The sequence below is a fragment of the Scyliorhinus canicula genome, chromosome 12, assembly GCF_902713615.1.
Source record: "Scyliorhinus canicula chromosome 12, sScyCan1.1, whole genome shotgun sequence".
NCBI lineage: Eukaryota > Metazoa > Chordata > Chondrichthyes > Carcharhiniformes > Scyliorhinidae > Scyliorhinus > Scyliorhinus canicula.
In genome coordinates this window covers 157,375,174-157,393,220 of record NC_052157.1, presented here as the reverse complement: position 1 = coordinate 157,393,220, position 18,047 = coordinate 157,375,174, and the positions used below count along the sequence as shown (strand labels likewise).

General features: G+C 42.7%; 1 protein-coding gene across 5 annotated transcripts in view; it reads right to left on the bottom strand.

Moving 5' to 3' along the window:
• med13a (mediator complex subunit 13a) overlaps positions 1-18,047 on the bottom strand; it is a 213,345-nt gene that overhangs the window by 107,617 nt on the left and 87,681 nt on the right. For 3 of the 5 annotated variants that reach the window (XR_005462660.1, XM_038814673.1, XM_038814674.1), the window contains exons 9-10: positions 10,716-10,892; positions 3,974-4,675 (exon numbers count right to left, since the gene is read on the bottom strand). Coding sequence is in view for 4 of the 5 variants with exons in the window: in XM_038814673.1 (XP_038670601.1) it covers positions 3,974-4,675; positions 10,716-10,892 (879 nt within the window). In the remaining variant the exon portion in view is untranslated. The remainder of the gene's footprint in view (positions 1-3,973; positions 4,676-10,715; positions 10,893-18,047) is intronic. The other 2 variants (XM_038814675.1, XM_038814677.1) reach the window with 1 other exon arrangement.

The following is an 18,047-nucleotide window of genomic DNA, read 5'->3' as shown; positions in this document are numbered from 1 at the left end:
ATCCTAATTTCTTGCTGTACCAGTAAACCTTTAACACATTACTCTCGGTCTCTTCATCCAAGTTATTCATAAAAGGTTGCTGATGCTGATGCCTTGGTACTGATCCCAGAGGCACTCCACTTATTACAGCCTGCCAACTTGAAAATGACTAGTCTATCCCTGCACTTTGCTTTCTGTCCATTAACAAATCCATCATCTATAATATAGCCACGATATGATGGAATTCACCCTGCAGTTTGAGAAGAAGCTGGAGTCTTTGCCCTGCAATTTGAGAGGGAGAAGCTGGAGTCAGGTGTACCAGTTTTACAATTGAATAAAGGTAACAACAAAGATATGAGAGAGGAGCTGTCCAGAAGTGATTGGAAGGGGAGCCTAGCAGGAAAGACAGTTGAACAGCAATGGCAGCAGGGTTGGGGTGTTATTCGGGAGGCACAACAGAAATTCATCCCAAGGAGGAGGAAACATGCCAAGGGGAGGACATCCATGGCTGACAAGAGAAGTCAAGGATAGCATAAAAGCAAAGGAAAAAGCATACAATGTGGCATGGATTAGTGGGAAGCCAGAGGATTGAGAGGCCTTTAAAAGCAAGCAGAGGAAAACTAAAAAAGCAATGGGACCAGAACTTCAAGAGAGTCAGGGGACAGAGATGAGTGAAGTGGCCATCACTAAGGAGGAGGTGCTGGGGAAACTGAAAAGTCTGAAGGTGATGTCTCCCGGACTGGATGGACTACACCCCAGAGTTCTGAAGGAATAGCAGAGACATTGGTGGTGATCTTTCAGGAATCTCTGGAGGCAGGGAGGGTCCCAGAGGAGTGGAAAATGGCTAATGTAACACCCCTGTTTAAGAAGGAAGACAGAAGACAAGAAATTATAAGCTGGTTAGCCTGACTTTGGTTGTTGGTATGATTTTAGAGTCTATTATTAAGGATGAGATTGTGGAGTACTTCGATGTGCATGGTAAAATAGGACCGAGTCAGCACAGATTCATCAAGGGGAGGTCATGCCTAACAAATCAGTTAGAATTCTTTGAGGAGGTAACAAGGAAGTTAGACTAAGGAGAACCTAGGGTATTTTAAAGATGTCCTCAATAATAGATTTCAACATTTTCCCAACAACTGATGTCAAGCTAACTGGCCTGTAGTTCTCTGTTCCGCCATTCTTGAATAGCAATGTTGCTGACTTCCAATCAACTAGGACCATTATAGAATAGAGGGAATTTAGGAAAATCAAAACTAGCGCATACACCATCTCAGCAACTATCTCTTTTAGAAACGCAAGACACAAGATGGTCAGGTCCTACGAACGTCAGATTTTAGTTCCCAAGTTTCTTCAGTACATTTTCTCTGCCAATATTAATAGCCTTAGTTTCCTCACACTTATTAGCCACTTGTTTACCCTCTATTTCTGGTATAAAACCAGAGTCTTCTCCTGTGAAGACAAGATACCAAATATTGGTTCAATGTCTCTGCCATTTCCTCATTATCCATGATAATTTCTCCAGTCTCTGCTTCCAAAGAGTCAGTGTTTACTTTAGCTACTCTCGTCTGCTTTGTATAAACTTGTAAAAGCTCTTACAATTTTTTAATATTCCTGTCTAGTTTACATTCATATTCTATCTTCCCTTCTTTTATCAATTTTGTGGTCCTTTGCGGGTTTCTAAAACAACTCTAATCCTCAGACTTACTACCATCATTTGCAACATTATAAGCCTCTTCATTTAACCCAATATTATCTTTAACTTTCTTAGTAAGTTCTTTCCTGATATGTACCCGCATACATTTCTGATATAATTCTTGTAAATTTTCTCTGCACCCTCTCCAGTGCAACCAACCAGAACTGCACACTAGACGCAGTATGGTCTAACCAACATTTGATATAGCTTTGGCAGAACATCCCTACTTTTCAATTCTATCTTTCTAGAAACAAAGCCTAGCACTTGGTGCAATCTTTAGTATCTATCCCACCTAGATCGGTACCCTCCAAGTAATAAATGACCCCCTCCCCGCCTTTTCCTCCTGCCAAGTTGTACTACTTCAGATTTATCAATGTTGAACTTTATTAACCAATTATTTGCCCATTCTGCAAGTATATTAATGTCCGCCTGCAATTTGCTGCAGTCCTCTTCAGTATTGATTAACCTTCCCCAATTTGATAACATCCACAAATTTTGAAATTGTCCATTGGCAAGGATACAGATATCCCTAGATAAGAATATGGGTATTACAGACAGAGATCATTTCCTCTTCATTTCTTATTCTTAGAACAGAAGTTTGCAAACAACCATAAACTAGGTGCAGGCAGAGTTTCATCACAGTTAAAATCTAAAGAAAAAAAATATCAGAGGAAGAGAGAAAAGTGAAATGAGAAAAAGGATTTCCGGACCACTGTTTTCTCCATAGAGGAAGATAATAATTCCCAGATTAAGCTCTGAAATTCCTTCAACCCACTTCAAAACCAAATCAAGTAAAAGCACCAGGATATCAATCACTAATACAGTGTCATTCACTTGATCATCTGTGTACCAGTGATTCCTGGTTACAACAACATTGCAGCTACAAGGACATAATCGTATGTCTCTGTGCGGTAGATATATTGTAGGTTTCAACATTTCCCCATAACCCTCACGCTGTGTGAATGACAGACTCAGTGGTTTATGAAATTAACAAATGCACTATCATCTAGTTTTGGTGGGGGTCGAAGGAAACAATAATAGAGAGAGAGAGAGAGAGGAGAGAGAGAGAGAGAGAGAGAGAGAGAGAGAGAGAGAGAGAGAGAGAGAGACGTTTATTGTCACGAGTAGGCTTCAATGAAGTTACTGTGAAAAGCCCCTAGTCGCCACATTCCAGCGCCTGTCCGGGGAGGCTGGTACTGGAATCGAACCGTGCTGCTGGCCTGTTTGGTCTGCTTTAAAAGCCAGCGATTTAGCCCAGTGAACTAAACCAGCCCCTAGCTAAACCAGCTAGACTTCAGTAATTCTTTTGGCATCCTTCAGATAGGATAACCCATTGTGTAGCTCACTCTTAAAAACGGTAATGCTGTGTAGGTTTAAAGATTGTGTTCTTTCCTCAAATGTCTATGGCATGCACACAGGAATTTTGCTCTGCTGTTTCCAGTTGTTCCGAGATAGCATACATGTACCTCCTTCCCATGTTTTAGTTTCAACTGAACCAATTTTTAAACTTTTGTTGAAAGACTAGACATATGAAAAATGAAATGAAATGCAAATCGCTTATTGTCACGCGTAGGCTTCAAATGAAGTTACTGTGAAAAGCCCCTAGTCGCCACATTCCGGCGCCTGTTCGGGGAGGCTGTTATGGGAATCGAACCATGCTGCTGGCCTGCTTCGTCTGCTTTCAAAGCCAGCAATTTAGCGTTGTGCTAAACAGCCCCTGGGGGGGTGTCAATGGGAAAGTCAAGGGGATTCAGCCTACATATTTATGCCCAATGTTGAATTTTCTCTTTTTTTTTTAAATACATCTCAACACTGAGTCCTGCTAGGGTGCACCTTCAGGAGCCACTCTTCAGTATTTTGACACTGAACAGTTTCTGTATATGCCCATGGGGAGAAAAAGGAGGCAATCTTGTTCTCACTCAGCAAGAATTTCCCAACTTAGATTTAGTCAATAGCAATCAGAAAGGGGCCACTTTAAACAAGTCCCACTAAGCCCAATGACAATGTCCCTAATTCTGTCCTGACAGCTGGCTGGATAGATCAAAATTCTCAAATAAACAAATTTAATATTTTCTTGATTTGTATGGTTCAGCCATTTGCTAAAGAAACTCAGTGAGCAGTCACAGGTACCTGCAACACCTTTCTTATTAATGAAATTGAAGTGTTCTGAAAAAACTATTAATTCATTACAAACGGCCATAAATCTATACATCAAATAAGACTCGTCTGTGCGTGGATGGCATAAAAATAGCACTAGATACATATTTTAACAATTTCTAAATATTTCATGTAAACACTTACTCTGAGACAGAAGAAAGTGCATGTTCTTGATTGCTCACTGAAGTATACTCCTCTCTGTATTTATCTAATGGCAGCTGTGGTGGCACAAATTCAGATTCCTTGTGAGCGGGCAGTCGATAACATTTCCACATGACATCAGGCCCGTCATCTTCAAACTGCACCACGCTGCCACTGTAGGTTGTAGGCTCCATCACTTCTGGAAAACCCAATGAGAAAGCTTGGGTGGGAAGAGTGTCCATCCTGTCATCAACAGCTTTGGCTGGTAGTAGTGGATCTGGTGCAGGCATCTGGCAGAATGGTTGACTTTGAGGCGTCAACGGATTTTTAAATGCATCCCCCCCATCCTCCCCCCTCTCACACGGGTGAGGGCTGAGAGGTGGTGGTGGTGGTGAGTTTGGTATCTCTGGGATGTGTAACTGTGAGGATTTTGTGGAGCTAACAAGCTCATTAGGCCTTGTGTTTGGATACCTCCCTCTGCTGTCCTGCGGCCTAATTCCAAGTCTGTGATTAGTTGAGTCTGGTTCCATTGCAACATCATCACATATTGAATTACGGTGATGAAAAGGAGTTAGTGGTCGTTTCTGTTGTTTTTCCCCTTTCTCTTGCTTGTCGTTAGTTTTGTGCTTGAGTGCTGTTGTTGGTTGTTGGGGACCAGGAGGCTGAGTCTGTCCCTGCACACCAGTGCCTCTTTTACTCTTATGCCTGCAAAAATATTTGCAATGTAATGGTCAAATTTTAGATTTTGTTTTTGCAAAAAAAAAAACAATTTCAATAAACAAGTTCATATCCACATGTCTGCGGTAACTCAAATGAGGGACAATATTGCTGTTCCACAGAATTATGCCTTTCTCCTCGTCATCAACAGCTATCAGATCAAATGGTACTCTACAAATCAGAAAGGTAGGACTTAGACTTAGAACAGTACAGCACAGAACAGGCCCTTCGGCCCTCGATGTTGTGCCGAGCAATGATCACCCCACTCAAACTCACCTATACCCTATACCCGTAACCCAACAACTCCCCCTTAACCTTACTTTTTAGGACACTACGGGCAATTTAGCATGGCCAATCCACCTAACCCGCACATCTTTGGACTGTGGGAGGAAACCGGAGCACCCGGAGGAAACCCACGCACACACGGGGAGGACGTGCAGACTCCGCACAGACAGTGACCAAGCCGGGAACCGAACCTGGGACCCTGGAGCTGTGAAGCATTGATGCTAACCACTATGCTACCGTGCTGCCGGTACTTCTTACTGTTGACTGAATGAGATATCCAAACACAGAATGATAGATGCCACTACTTACCACACTACCTCGTTTCCTCAAATGTTCCTACCTCAGCCCATTTGTTACTGAAAATTTCATCCATGCCTTTGTCACCTTTAACCTTGACCACCTTTCCATGGCCAACTTCAACTGTCTATAAACAAACTCGTACAAATTTCTGCTGACCACATCCTAATGCAGTTCCCTGCCCCCAAAAAAATCTCCAGCTCAACAAACCATCTTATTTATTTTTAATATCCTGGGCTCAAAAGGATTTTGGCACCAAATAATTGTGGCGAAATATTGCTCGATTTTACAACAAAAAATATTCGGCATAATTTATTATATCACAGTTCAAGCAGGGACATAAGTCATCTAAGATGCAGAGGAATTACAAAACTTAGAGACATTAGGTAGCAATAAACATAACTGATTTATAGGTACAATTAATAATGCTCCTCGAAGCACAGGAATGATAAAATATTCTCTTTGGAACAGGAAAGGATGACCGAAAATTAGGGTGGTTAAATAAACTGTTGCAGGACTTGCCAATTTTTGCTTCTCACTATTGTCCAATGTTAAGAAACATTCCCAATACTCAACTGAACTGAAAGTACAATTATAATAGATGTTAGAAAAATTAAATCTCATAGGCTTGAAAGGACAGTAACAACTGGAATATAAAATTTGCTACGGGAGAGAAAGCAGACAGTAGCAGAGAACAGTAAAACAGTAGTATTCTCCAGGGGTTGTGATTAGTGCCACAGCTCTTTTTGACATACTTTAATGACCTGGACTTGGGGATACAAGTCATAATTTCAACGTTTAAAGATGATACGAAATTCAGTAAACAATGGAAGATTGTAACAGACTTCAGGAGTACACAGACGGGGGCATCATGGTGGCGCAGTGGTTAGCACCGTCTATAGCGCTGAGGACCTGGGTTTGAATCCCGGTCCTGGGTCACTGTCTGTGTGAAGTTCGCACATTCTCCCCATGTCGGCGTGGGTTTCACCCCCACAACCCAAAGATGTGCAGGGTAGGTGGATTGGCCACTCTAAATTGCCCCTTAATTGGGAAAAAAATAATAATTGGGTACTCTAAATTAATTTATTTTTTAAAAAAGAGTACACAGACTGATAAAATGAAACACATATACTTGATAACATTTAAAACAAACTGTGAAGTGATTCATTTTGCAAGTAGGAGAAGGCACAGCATGAACTAAATGGTATAATTTTAAAGAAGGTGCAGAACAGGCCTGAGGGTGTATCCACTTAAATGTTTGAAGTTGGCAGGACACGTTGAGAAAGCTATTAAAAAAGCACATAGGATCCTTCGCTTTATTAATAGAGGAAGAGAGCACAAAAGCAAGGAATTTTGCCAACCCTAAATAAAACAATTGTTAGGCCTCAGCTGTTTAGTTCAATTCTGGGCAATACACTTCATGAAGGTGGTGAAGATCTTCAAGAGAGTGAAGAACAAATTTACAAGAATGATGCCATGGGTGAAGGCCTTCAGCGAAGTGGAGAGACCATAGAAGTTGGGTTGCTCTCCTTAGAGCAGAGAATCAGAGAATGTTAAAGTGAGATTTGGCAGGTGTTCAAAGTTATAAACAGTTTCAATAGAGCGAATAAGAAAAAAGGTGTTTCCAGTGGCAGAAGAGTTGGTAACTGGAGGACAGGTTTCACATAATTGGCTAAAGAACCAGGGGAAACACAAGGAAACTACTTCTTCAAAATATACACAAGTTGGCATGATATGGAATGCAATGCATAGCAGGACGGTGGAAGCAGATGTAGTGAGAACATTCAAAAGTGGATTTGACAAATACTTGAAAAGGAGAAAAAAAGATACAGGGTTATGGGAAAAGAGCAGGGGAATGGGTTAATTAAATAGCTCCACCAAAGAGGCAGCACAATGGGCCAAAAAGCTTTCTTTCTCTGCTGTAATGGTTCTACCCTATGATAAAAATGTTAATGCTTGAACTTGTCGCATGCATTAAAAGTTATGGGTTTGTAATGTTACAATCCCAGTTGGTGTTATAACTGCACGGGAAGATCCCAGAATTGAATCCTGGCTCAAAAGATCATTTTTTAAAAAGAAAGTGTGGAAGAACAGTCACACGACCACTAATTAGTTTTAACAAGAAAATGAGCACTAAACGTGAAAAGTTGGATTATGCTACAATAATCCTTTGCTTCCCCCCCTTTAGCTTCACAAATACACACAGATTTTAAGATTAACACAGATTACAAATTGCATTTTAAACTCCATGGTCTCAGCATCACAAAGTCTCTTCACGCACACAGATTGTTTGTGGTCAAATACACACTCCACTCTGAAGTTAATTTAGTGTCTGTAGAATTTGCCTCAGAATGATGAGTTTCCAAACTTCCACTCTCAAAAACACACTTTAACATCTTCTTTCACAGTAATGCTCCACTCCACTTTTAACAGCGAATCCAGATTTCACACCATCCCCTTTAGGATTCCTTTGTCTTGATTGCAGTACAAACTGTTTACAATTGCTTTAACTCTGGATTCCCAGACTCCATTAAAATGGCATCAAACCTTCTATTTACCTCTGAACACTGCTTTCCCACTTTAAATCTGATTACTGCAATTGCCTCCGAACACTTTATTACTCTTCCTTAAATTTTTCTGAATACCTTGATCTCAGTTCTCTTAACTTTAATCATCTTAAGTCAATCTTTCTGTCCCAATTAGCTAGATATCTGGACTATAACTGGTTCTTTGGGAAGCTTGCCTCTTTGCAGCTTCCTTGTCCTATCTAGCTTCTCCTGGCGGAGTTGAGAAATATTCACTCATTGGTGGCTTTCTTCAATTGCAATATATCCAGCTAAAACTAAAACGTACACATTTTCCTACCTTACAAGGCCCAGAGGTACTAAGCAACCACCGCTAGTTTATTTACTCTTCAATCCGTAGCCCTCTCTAGGACAACAGAAACAGTTGGGCACGCACACACACCTTTGTCTAGCATGAATCTAACTATAGGTTTTATCTTTCCTTCCACGGAAGGATTAATATAAAAAAAACTGTGGGGCAGCACGGTGGCCTAGTGGTTAGCACAACCGTCTCACGGCGCTGAGGTCCCAGGTTCGATCCCGGTTCTGGGTCACTGTCCGTGTGGAGTTTGCACATTCTCCCCGTGTCTGCGTGGGTTTCGCCCCCACAACCCAAAAATGTGCAGAGTAGGTGGATTGGCCACTCTAAATTGCCCCTTAATAGAAAAAATAATTGGGTTATCTAAATTTATAATAAAAAAAAATAAAAAAATAAAAAAACTGTACCTTATTTCTAATGTTTACCGATACAAATATAAATGCCTTGGTTTTCCTAACAGCAAGAATATAGATGCATGCTTATCACATTCAATTTCCGCTCCTGATACCCGACCTTGACCTTACCCACAATCAAAAACTTTGCCCTTCTAATTAACTTTCCCTCCATTAATGATTTTGTTCCATCATCCTCTATCAAAACAAAAACAGCAGGATAGAGAAAAAGACACCGAAAAAATATTTTAAAATTGAAGTCAAAGGAACTTGCACTAAAAAATAACCAACGACCATTCTGTTATTCGTTCAATGTGAGGTCTTGCCCCCTCACAACCCAAAGCCCATTTGCCCAAAGGTTAGTTTGTGCACACATGTGAAGCTATTTCCCATATCCCCAAATCTAGTCCTACCTGGCTGGCATCTGGCAGTATATTTTGGCTTTTTAAAGAAATCAGAAAAGCAACAAATAACAGGTACAAAGACCAAAGAAACTGAAAAATATACAGATGACAGGGGAAATATAGGCATGGAGAAGTACACAAATAAACAACTGGACAATTTAGTCTGAGAAACTATCGAGGAAATCAACTGTTTAATTGCATTTAAAATGCTCAAACAAATGGATATCTCTAACATTAGTAAGGATCGCTGTTCTTGAAATACTTTTGATCATTTTTGTATCCAAAGTTCAGCTCCCTTTCAGCAGCACGGTGGTACAGTTGTTAGCACTGGTGCGACTCTGACTTTGGAGGACTGTGGAGTTTGCACGTTCTCCTAGTCTCTGCATGGGTTTCCTCTGGTGCTCCGGTTTGCTCCCACAGTCCAAAGATATGCAGGTTAGGTGGGTTGGCCATGCTAAATTGCCCATTAGTTGGTTGACGCTATGGGGAAAGGGCGGGGGAGTGGGGCTGGCAAAGTGCTCTCCTAGAGCGTTGGTACAGACTAGATGGGCCATAGAATCCCTACAGTGCAGAAGGAGACCATTTTTCCCATCAAGTCTGCACCGGCCCTTGGAAAGAGCAGCCCACAAGCCCACACCGGCACCCACATTCCCCCAACATTTCTGGTACATTATGAAATGAAAATTGGTAATTGTCACGAGTAGGCTTCAATGAAGTTTCTGTGAAAAGCCCCTAGTCGCCACATTCCGGCGCCTGTTCGGGGAGGCTGTTACGGGAATCAAACCGTGCTGCTGGCCTACTTGGTCTACTTTCAAAGCCAACGATTTAGCCCAGTGTGCTAAACAGCCCCTGTGAGGCATCCTGCCCCGTAACCCGACCTAACCTTTTTGGGCACTAAGGGATGAAGGCAAGAAAATGGGAATGAAGAAAATATCAGCCATGATTGAATCCCTAAGCAGACTCGATGGATCGAGTGGCCTAATTCTACTCCTATGTCTTATGGTCTAAGGGCAATTTAGCATGGCCAATCCACCTAACCTGAACATTTTTGGACTGTCGGAGGAAACCGGAGCACCCGGAGTAAACAGACGCAGACACGGCGAGAAAGTGCAAACCCCACACGCCACCTGAGGACGGAATTGAACCCGGGTCCTTGGAGCGGTGAGGCAGCAGTGCCAACCACTGGACCACCATGCTGCCCTAAATAGCCTCCTTATTCACTGTAGGGATTCTCTGAATCACTAAACTTCCACAACAGTTTTCAATCCCACTGTCAATTCGTAATCGAAGTAACTGAAAATTTAAAAGTTGCGAACAAAAGTTTATAAACACGATAAGGTGGAGAGTCTGGCTTGATCCTAATTCAACTGAGCTAAAAAAAAAACAATACTAGTCACTCACTGGGAAAAGCAAACACACTGGATAAAAGTGCAACTCAATTTAACAGCAACCTCAATCTCTAGTGGCAGCTTCTGTGGTCTTTTTAACTCCTATTTTAATAATTAGTTTTGTCAATAAGCAGCATTAGAAAAAAATAGAAAACACTCAAAAACACTGCTTGCCAACATCTGAAAGAGAAATTTGGATATGAGAATCGAGATATCTTGGTTATTTAAACTGGTTTCACTTCTTGAACATTTTTTAAATAGACACAAAAATAAAAAAAACTTCCTAATACTTGAACTTGTGATGTATCAGTATCCTTGAAGCATAAATGTTCTTTTAACAAATTCCAAAATATGCGAATATTTTAAAATGTTCCTCTACCTTGAACAGTTGCAATTCACTCGATGTGTAGCCTCAACAAAATCCCAAGATGTTTCTTTCCCAGTTGAATCATCTTCACAACCATTCACAGTGGAATATTTTCGTCTGGAAATGATCACATTTGAAGCAAGTTTGATATTGATCAATGTTAACGTCAAAATATTTCCCCCAAACCATCTGAAAATAAGCAACACCACAACATGTCTATAAACCAACTCGGAGGCAGTCAAAACTTAGAGACAATCAGTTGGAGGCTAGGAAATCTGCATCTTCACCCTATATTGTGGTTTCCTAGATTGGGTGACTGGCATTATATTGTCAGCAAATTTACACGCATTATGATCTATGTTAATGACTGCCTTGAGAGTAAATAGCGGAGACTCCAGCGCTAATTCTTGCAGCACTCCACTAGTTATAGCCTGCCAACATGAAAATGTCCTGTTTAACATAACCTCTGATTCCTGTCCATTAGCTAACCCTTCATCATGCCAATACATTAACCCCAACTCCAATTTGAGCAGGAAGAGCCCAAAGTGTTCTTCAACTTTAGAAAACACTTCTAGCAGCGAGTGCTGATTGGGCCTGTGATTTTTTTTGTGTGTCAATCTGGCACAGGCAGAGGCCGGGCATGTGCAACTCAATGACCAACAATGCACAAGAAAATGGGAGGTCCTGTAGCTAATCTGGGAAGGAGAGTGGCAGGGTGAAACTTTATGCTAACAAAACATCCTCTCTGTCAAACGTTCAGGCTCCTTACCCCAGGAGGAAAGGGGAGAGCAGGTGATATATATATATATATATATAACATAGAGGGGCTGATTAAAGTGTGTGCGTGCAAGTGCGAGTGGAGATATGCCCAGTAGCGTCACTGTCCACTTTATTAAGAGGATACTTTCCTGTGTGGAGCCGGAAGAGGCAGCAGGTCCTGATATCCCATATTCTGTGATCTCTTTAGCCCCAGGAGCAATACCCAACTTCTTCTTGAAAATATGCAATGTTTTGGCCTCAGCTCCTTTCTGCAGTAGCAAATTCCATAGGCCCACTACACTCAGTCCTTAACGGTCCACCCCCTGTCCTCAGACTGTGACTCCTGGTTCGAGACTCACCCACTATCGGGAATATCCTTCCTGCATCTACCCTGGAATTTTATAGGTTTCTGTGAGATTCCCCTTGCATTCTTCTAAACGCCAGAGAATATAATCCTAAAGAACTAAATCTCTCCTCATAAATCAGTCCCCGCCATCCCAGAAATCAGTCTGGTAAACCTTCGCTGCACTCATCTCTATAGCAAAAACATCCTTCCTCAGATAAGGAGACCAAAGCTGTACACAATATTCCAGGTGTGGTCTCACCAAGGCCCTGTATAATGGCAGCAAGAGATCTCTGTTCCTGTACTCTAAACCTCTCACTATGAAGGCCAACATACCATTTGCCTTCTTCACCACCTGTTGCAACTGCATGCTTACTTTTGGCGACATGTGTACAAGAACACCCAGGTCTCGTTGCAAATTCCCCTCTCTCAATCCATAGCCATTCAGATAATAATCTGCCTACTCGTTTTGCTACCAAAGTGGATAACCTCATTTATCCACATTATACAGCATCTGCCACTCACTCAACTTGTCCAAATCACAATGAAGCATCTTTGCTTTCCCTCACAGCTCACCCAAATTTAGAGATAATACACTTAGTTTCCTCATCTAAATCATTAATTTTTTTTAAATATAAATTTAGAGTACCCAATTATTTTTTTCAATTAAGGGGCAATTTAGCGTGGCCAATCCACCTACCCAGCACATCTTTGGGTTGTGGGGTGAAACCCATGCAGACACGGGGAGAATGTGCAAACTCCACACAGACAGTGATCCAGGGTTGGGATTAGAGCCTGGGTCCTCAGCGCTGTAGGCAGCAATGCTAACCACTGTGCCACCATGCTGCCCTATCTAAATCATTAATACAGATATATTGTGAATAGTGGTGGTCCTAGCACAGGTCGCTGTGCTACCCCGCTAGTCACTCCCCCATTTAGAAAAAGATCGGTTTATTCCCGTCTGCCAACCAGTTTTCTATCCATCTCAATACACTACCCTCAAACTATGTATTTTAATTTTACACCCTAATCTCGTGTAGGACTTTGTCAAAAGCCTTCTGAAACTCAAATACACAACATCCACTGGTTCCCCCTCATCAACTCTACTAATTACATCCTCAAAAGAATTCCAATAGATTTGTCAAGCATAATTTTCCGTTCAGAAATCCATGCTGAATTTGTCCGACTCTGCCACTGCTTTCCAAGTGCTCTATTTAATCTTTTATAATGGACTCCAGAATTTTCTCCACTACCAACGTCAGGCTGACTGGTCTATAATTCCCCGTTTTCTCTCTATCTCTCTTTTTAAACTGGTGGGATTACAGAATTACCCTTAGCCTCCAATCTGTAGGAACTGTTCCAGAGTTTATAAAATCTTTGAAGGTGACCACCAATGCATCCACTACTCCTCGGGCCATTTCCTTATGTACTCTTGGGATGTAGATTATCAGGCCCTGGGGATTTATCGGTCTTTAATCCCATCAATTTTAAAACTAATATGGATTTCCTTCAGTTCCCCCTTCCCACTAAACTCAGAGCTCCCCCAACATTTCTGGTACATTATTTGTGCCCTCCTTTGTAAAGACAGAACCAAAGTATGTATTTAGTTGGTCAGCCATTTCTTTGTTCGCCATTATAAATTCCCGTTTCTGACTGCAAGAGACTACATTTGTCTTTTTCTTCTCTTTTCACATACCTATAGAAGCTTTTAGTCACCTTTAGTCCTCCTTTGCTGAATTCTAAACTGCTCCTAACCCTGAGGCCCGCTGTTTAATTGACCAATTTGTATCCCTCTTCTTAGATCTAACACTATCTCCACTTTCCCTTGTAAGCCATGGTTTGGCCACCATTCCAATTTTTTTTTGCATCAGACAAAAATAAACAATTGTTGTAGTTCACCCACACGCTCTTTGTCATTCCTTACTTTCAGGGCTAGTCCTCCTCCTTTCCCATTCTGCTATCTTTTCAAAATATTCGAAACATCACACTCAAAAAAACTAAGTTCACCAGAACACTGATCCAAGTTTAACATGTAGAGCTCATTCCAACCCCCTTTTTCCCAGTACTTGTGCCAGTGCCCCATGAATTAAAATCACTTCTTTCCATACCACTCTTTTAGCCACAGGTTTAAATCTCTAATCTGCTTGATTCTGTGCTAAATGGAATGTAGCTCATGCAATTTACATTTGAAACTCTGCCATTTTAATTTTGGCCCCAACTCCTCAAACTCTCTCAGCAGAACACCATTCCTAGCTCTAATTACATTGTTGGGTTCTATGTTGCCATGACAACTGAATCCCTCTCTTCTCCCCCCCCCCCCCCTTCCCAAAATCTCCAACTGTGGGGTTGCCTTTAACCCTGACGTCAGGCAGACAACACAACCTTCGGTTTCCCAGTCACAGTTGCAGAGAGCATTAGCTATCTTCTTTACTATACTGTCCCTTATCAATACTACATTCCTTTCACTACCAGCTCCCACCACCCCTGCCAATTTGGCTGGTGCTATGGTCAGTTTGTCCACACAGGCAGCATGTACTTCATATCGGTTAGTCAAAGTCAAGGACTGAGGCTCATTTATCACTGCATCCTGGATCTGCCTATCTGGCTGAGTCCCAGACACCCACTGCGGCCCCTGACCAACTCTAAACCTCTAATTAACTGAAGCAATGTGATTGTCTCCTGGAACAAAGTGTCCAGTTTATGCTGCAGCTCGGCCTCCAGTTCAACAGCACTGAGCCCAGGATGCTCAAGGACCAGCATAAACTTTCTGGTGCTCAGATTTACATTAGTTTTCAGATCAGGGTGCCTTGCCTGTCTTCTTAAACTAGCAATTTTATATAGCATCAACAAAAGAATGGATAACGGATAAATGCAAATTTAAAAAATACACACAACAAAGCTTTCAGGTGAAGACAGAATAAAATCAGCCCTATTCTGACTGCTTCAATCTAATCTGAAAATTAATTTAAATACAAACACATTCAAGATTCTGAAATAATCAAAACAAAATGAAGAGTATCTGATCACTAAAATTAATGAAACTTGGAGCATGTGAGATTATTGTACAATATCCACTTGAACTGTGATGAACACCCAGCTGTTTGAAGTGCATTTTAAACTACCACATTAGAGAGTGAAGTAGTGCTCGTTATAAGTCTGTCGTTGGCAATGGTACTTGTGGCAACACTTTGAGGTGATATTCACAAAGCATACATGAGTATTGACACAACATTAAAGGATACTGGCACAAGTAGTTTTTTTTCAATACAATGACTACATGGTGAATGTCTTTGGGGGAATATGTTCCCTTCATACAGGCCAATAACTTCTATAATGCATTTCAAATTGTTACAATTAGAAGGTTTATGGTTTAGGAACATGCCTTTCATTTAAGGTAAAATGAAGAGGGCCATGTGACCTGTTCTGAAGTCAGCCTGACAGCAAGCCTGAGTGATTTGATTGTTATAGAGATTAAAAAGGGCCAGATTGTTTTGACGGAAAGAAGATGCAAGGTGTATACACATGCAGGAAATGGCAGCAGCATGTGTGCTAACAGTGGCTAGACCGAGTGTCTCCAAAGCCCCAGAAAAGTGTTGGGTTGTAAACAGTTATGCTTCAAACTGCTCATCATAGAACATACAGTGCGAAGGCCATTCGGCCCATCGAGTCTGCACGACCCACTTAAGCTCTCACTTCCACCCTATCCCTGTAACCCAATAACCCAACTTTTAGGTAGCCACGGGCAATTTATCATGCCAATCCACCTAACCTGCACATCTTTGGACTGTGGGAGGAAACCGGAAGACCCGGAGGAAACCCACGCGCACACACAGGGAGAACGTGCAGACAGTGACCCAGCCAGCAGGAAACCGAACCTGGGACCCTGGCAATGTGAAGCCACAGGCCATGTGATTCACATGGCCATGGAGATTGACTTTGAGAGAGGCACGGTTTCTAAAATATCCCTAAAACCTCAAGACATGGGAAAACTGTTGGGATTCAGGAGGGAGAGCAGCTATAACTAACAAGAAGCTATGGATCACTAGGCAGGAATGCGGGTGGGAGATCACATTTGGATTGCTAAGACCAAGTTTGTGAAGCGTTAAAATGATGCTAAAAGATTTGATCTACAGGAAGAACTGGTGTTCCAAAGCCAAGAAAGGAAAGTAACAACAGTAAATCCTCAGATGTTAAGCATCATCATGGACAAGTGTATTTCTGGTTGTGCTATAAGAAAATGGTGGCTGTTCTGTTTTGTAGTTTGAAGTATAAATTGCCAACAAAAAAAGTGTTGAGTCAATTGAGCCTTTTACTAGAGTATAAGTATTATTAAAATGTGAAATCTTGTGTCATCTTTTAGCTGTTTACTGGAAATTTGAATTTATCGATCTCCATTGGCATCATAACAGAAATATAAAACTATTTATTTAACATACTGTCACAACTCTTCCCCCCCCCGGACGAGCCCCAAGTCGATGGAGAGACGGAGAATGGCGAGAGAGCTGGGAGGGTTGGGGCTGGTGGATCAGTGGAGGTTTGGGAACCCAGGAGAGAGGGAGGGAGTATTCCTTCTTCTTGCATGAGTATAGATAGGGTCTATTCCAGGATTATTATTTTGTAGTGAGCCAGGAGGTGCTGTTGGGGTGGCAAGGGCGGAATATGCAGGAGTTGTGATCTTGGACCATGCGCCAAACTGTTTAGATATGAGGCTTTGCGCGGGACAGGTGCGGAAGTGGGTGTAAGTTGGATTCAGAGCTTCTGGCCGATAAGGAGTTCTGTGGTCTGGGAATTTTTTTTTTTTTTTTATTAAGGCCCACAGGAACAGGGCTAGGAGGGAGAAGCACCCTCGGTACCGGATGAGATACTTTAGGTGGACAGAAGGGACCCAACGGCCCCCATGAAGGAGTTTTTGGCAGAAAAGAGGAGGTTGCAGGGGCAGTTTGACCGGTTGACACGGGTAGGGGCAGCTGCGGAGTGTGAGGGGAGTGCAGTACGAGTATGGGAAGACGACAAGTCATATGCTGGCCCACCGTGTGGCGCCAGGCAGCGTCAAGGGAACCGTCAAGGTGGGGTGGGGGGGGGGGGGGGGGGGGGGGGGGGGGCTGTAGGGTCGGGCAAGTGAGGGAGGCGACGGACCTGGATGACTAGGAGTTCCCAGAGTTGGAGGAGGGGGAAGAGGCAGGCACTGGAGGAGCCATTGGGATTAAGGGATGTGATGGAGCGTATTGGTAAGATTAAGTCAGGGATGGTGCCAGGCTGGATGGCTTTCCGGGAGAATGTTCTAAGCAGTTCGCGACGGAGTTAGCCCCCCACCTGTTGGGTATGTTTAGCGAGGATGTGGAAAAGAGGGAGCTGCTCACCACGTTGGCGCAGATGTCCATCTCATTGATCCCGAAAAAGGGCAAGGACCCACTGGAATACAGGTCCTGCAGGCCCTTTCTACTGTTCAACACAGACACGTGAAAGTCCTGGCGAAGGTGCTAGCACATAGGTTAGAAGGGTGTGGGTTGGAGGTATTTTCTGAGGACCAAACGGGTTTTGTGAAGGGGAGGCAGCTCTCTATTAACATCAGGAGGTTGGTGAACATAATTATGATCCGTGTTTGTTTGGGGGGGCGCAGAGGTGATAGTGTCCATGGATGCAGAGAAGGCATGAGTGGACGTACTTGTTTGAGGTTCTGGGAAGGTTTGGGTCGAGCTTTATGGTGTGGGTTTGATTGTTGTATGCGTTCCCCATGGCTCGTGTGCGAATGAACAAGACGAGTTTGGAGCATTTTGTGTCGCACAGGGAGAAGAGTCAGGTGCGCCCGCTGTCACCATTGCTATTTGCGTTGGTGATCGTGCCTTTGCTGATTGCCTTTCGGGTGTTGGCTGAGTGGCGAAGGATAATAAGGGGAGTCGGGGAGCACTGGGTATCAATGTTGGAGAGCTACTGGGAGGCAGTGTTTGGGACCTTATTAAGGATAGTGGGAGCAGAGATGAAGCCGAACCCCATGGTAGCGATCTTTGGGGTTTTGGAGGTACCGGAGGGGAAGGGGGCCAATGTCGTAGCCTTCGCTTCTGATTGCCCAGCGACGGATTCTTTTAAATTGAAGGTCAGATACACCACCGGAAGTGGTAGCTTGGCTGGGAGACCATTGTGAGTTTCTCCAGTTGGAGAAGAATAAATTTGCCTTGAGAGTCAGAAGAAGGCTTTGAAGTACGGGTCGTTTATGATAATATTTGAGGAGCAGTTCGCAGCTT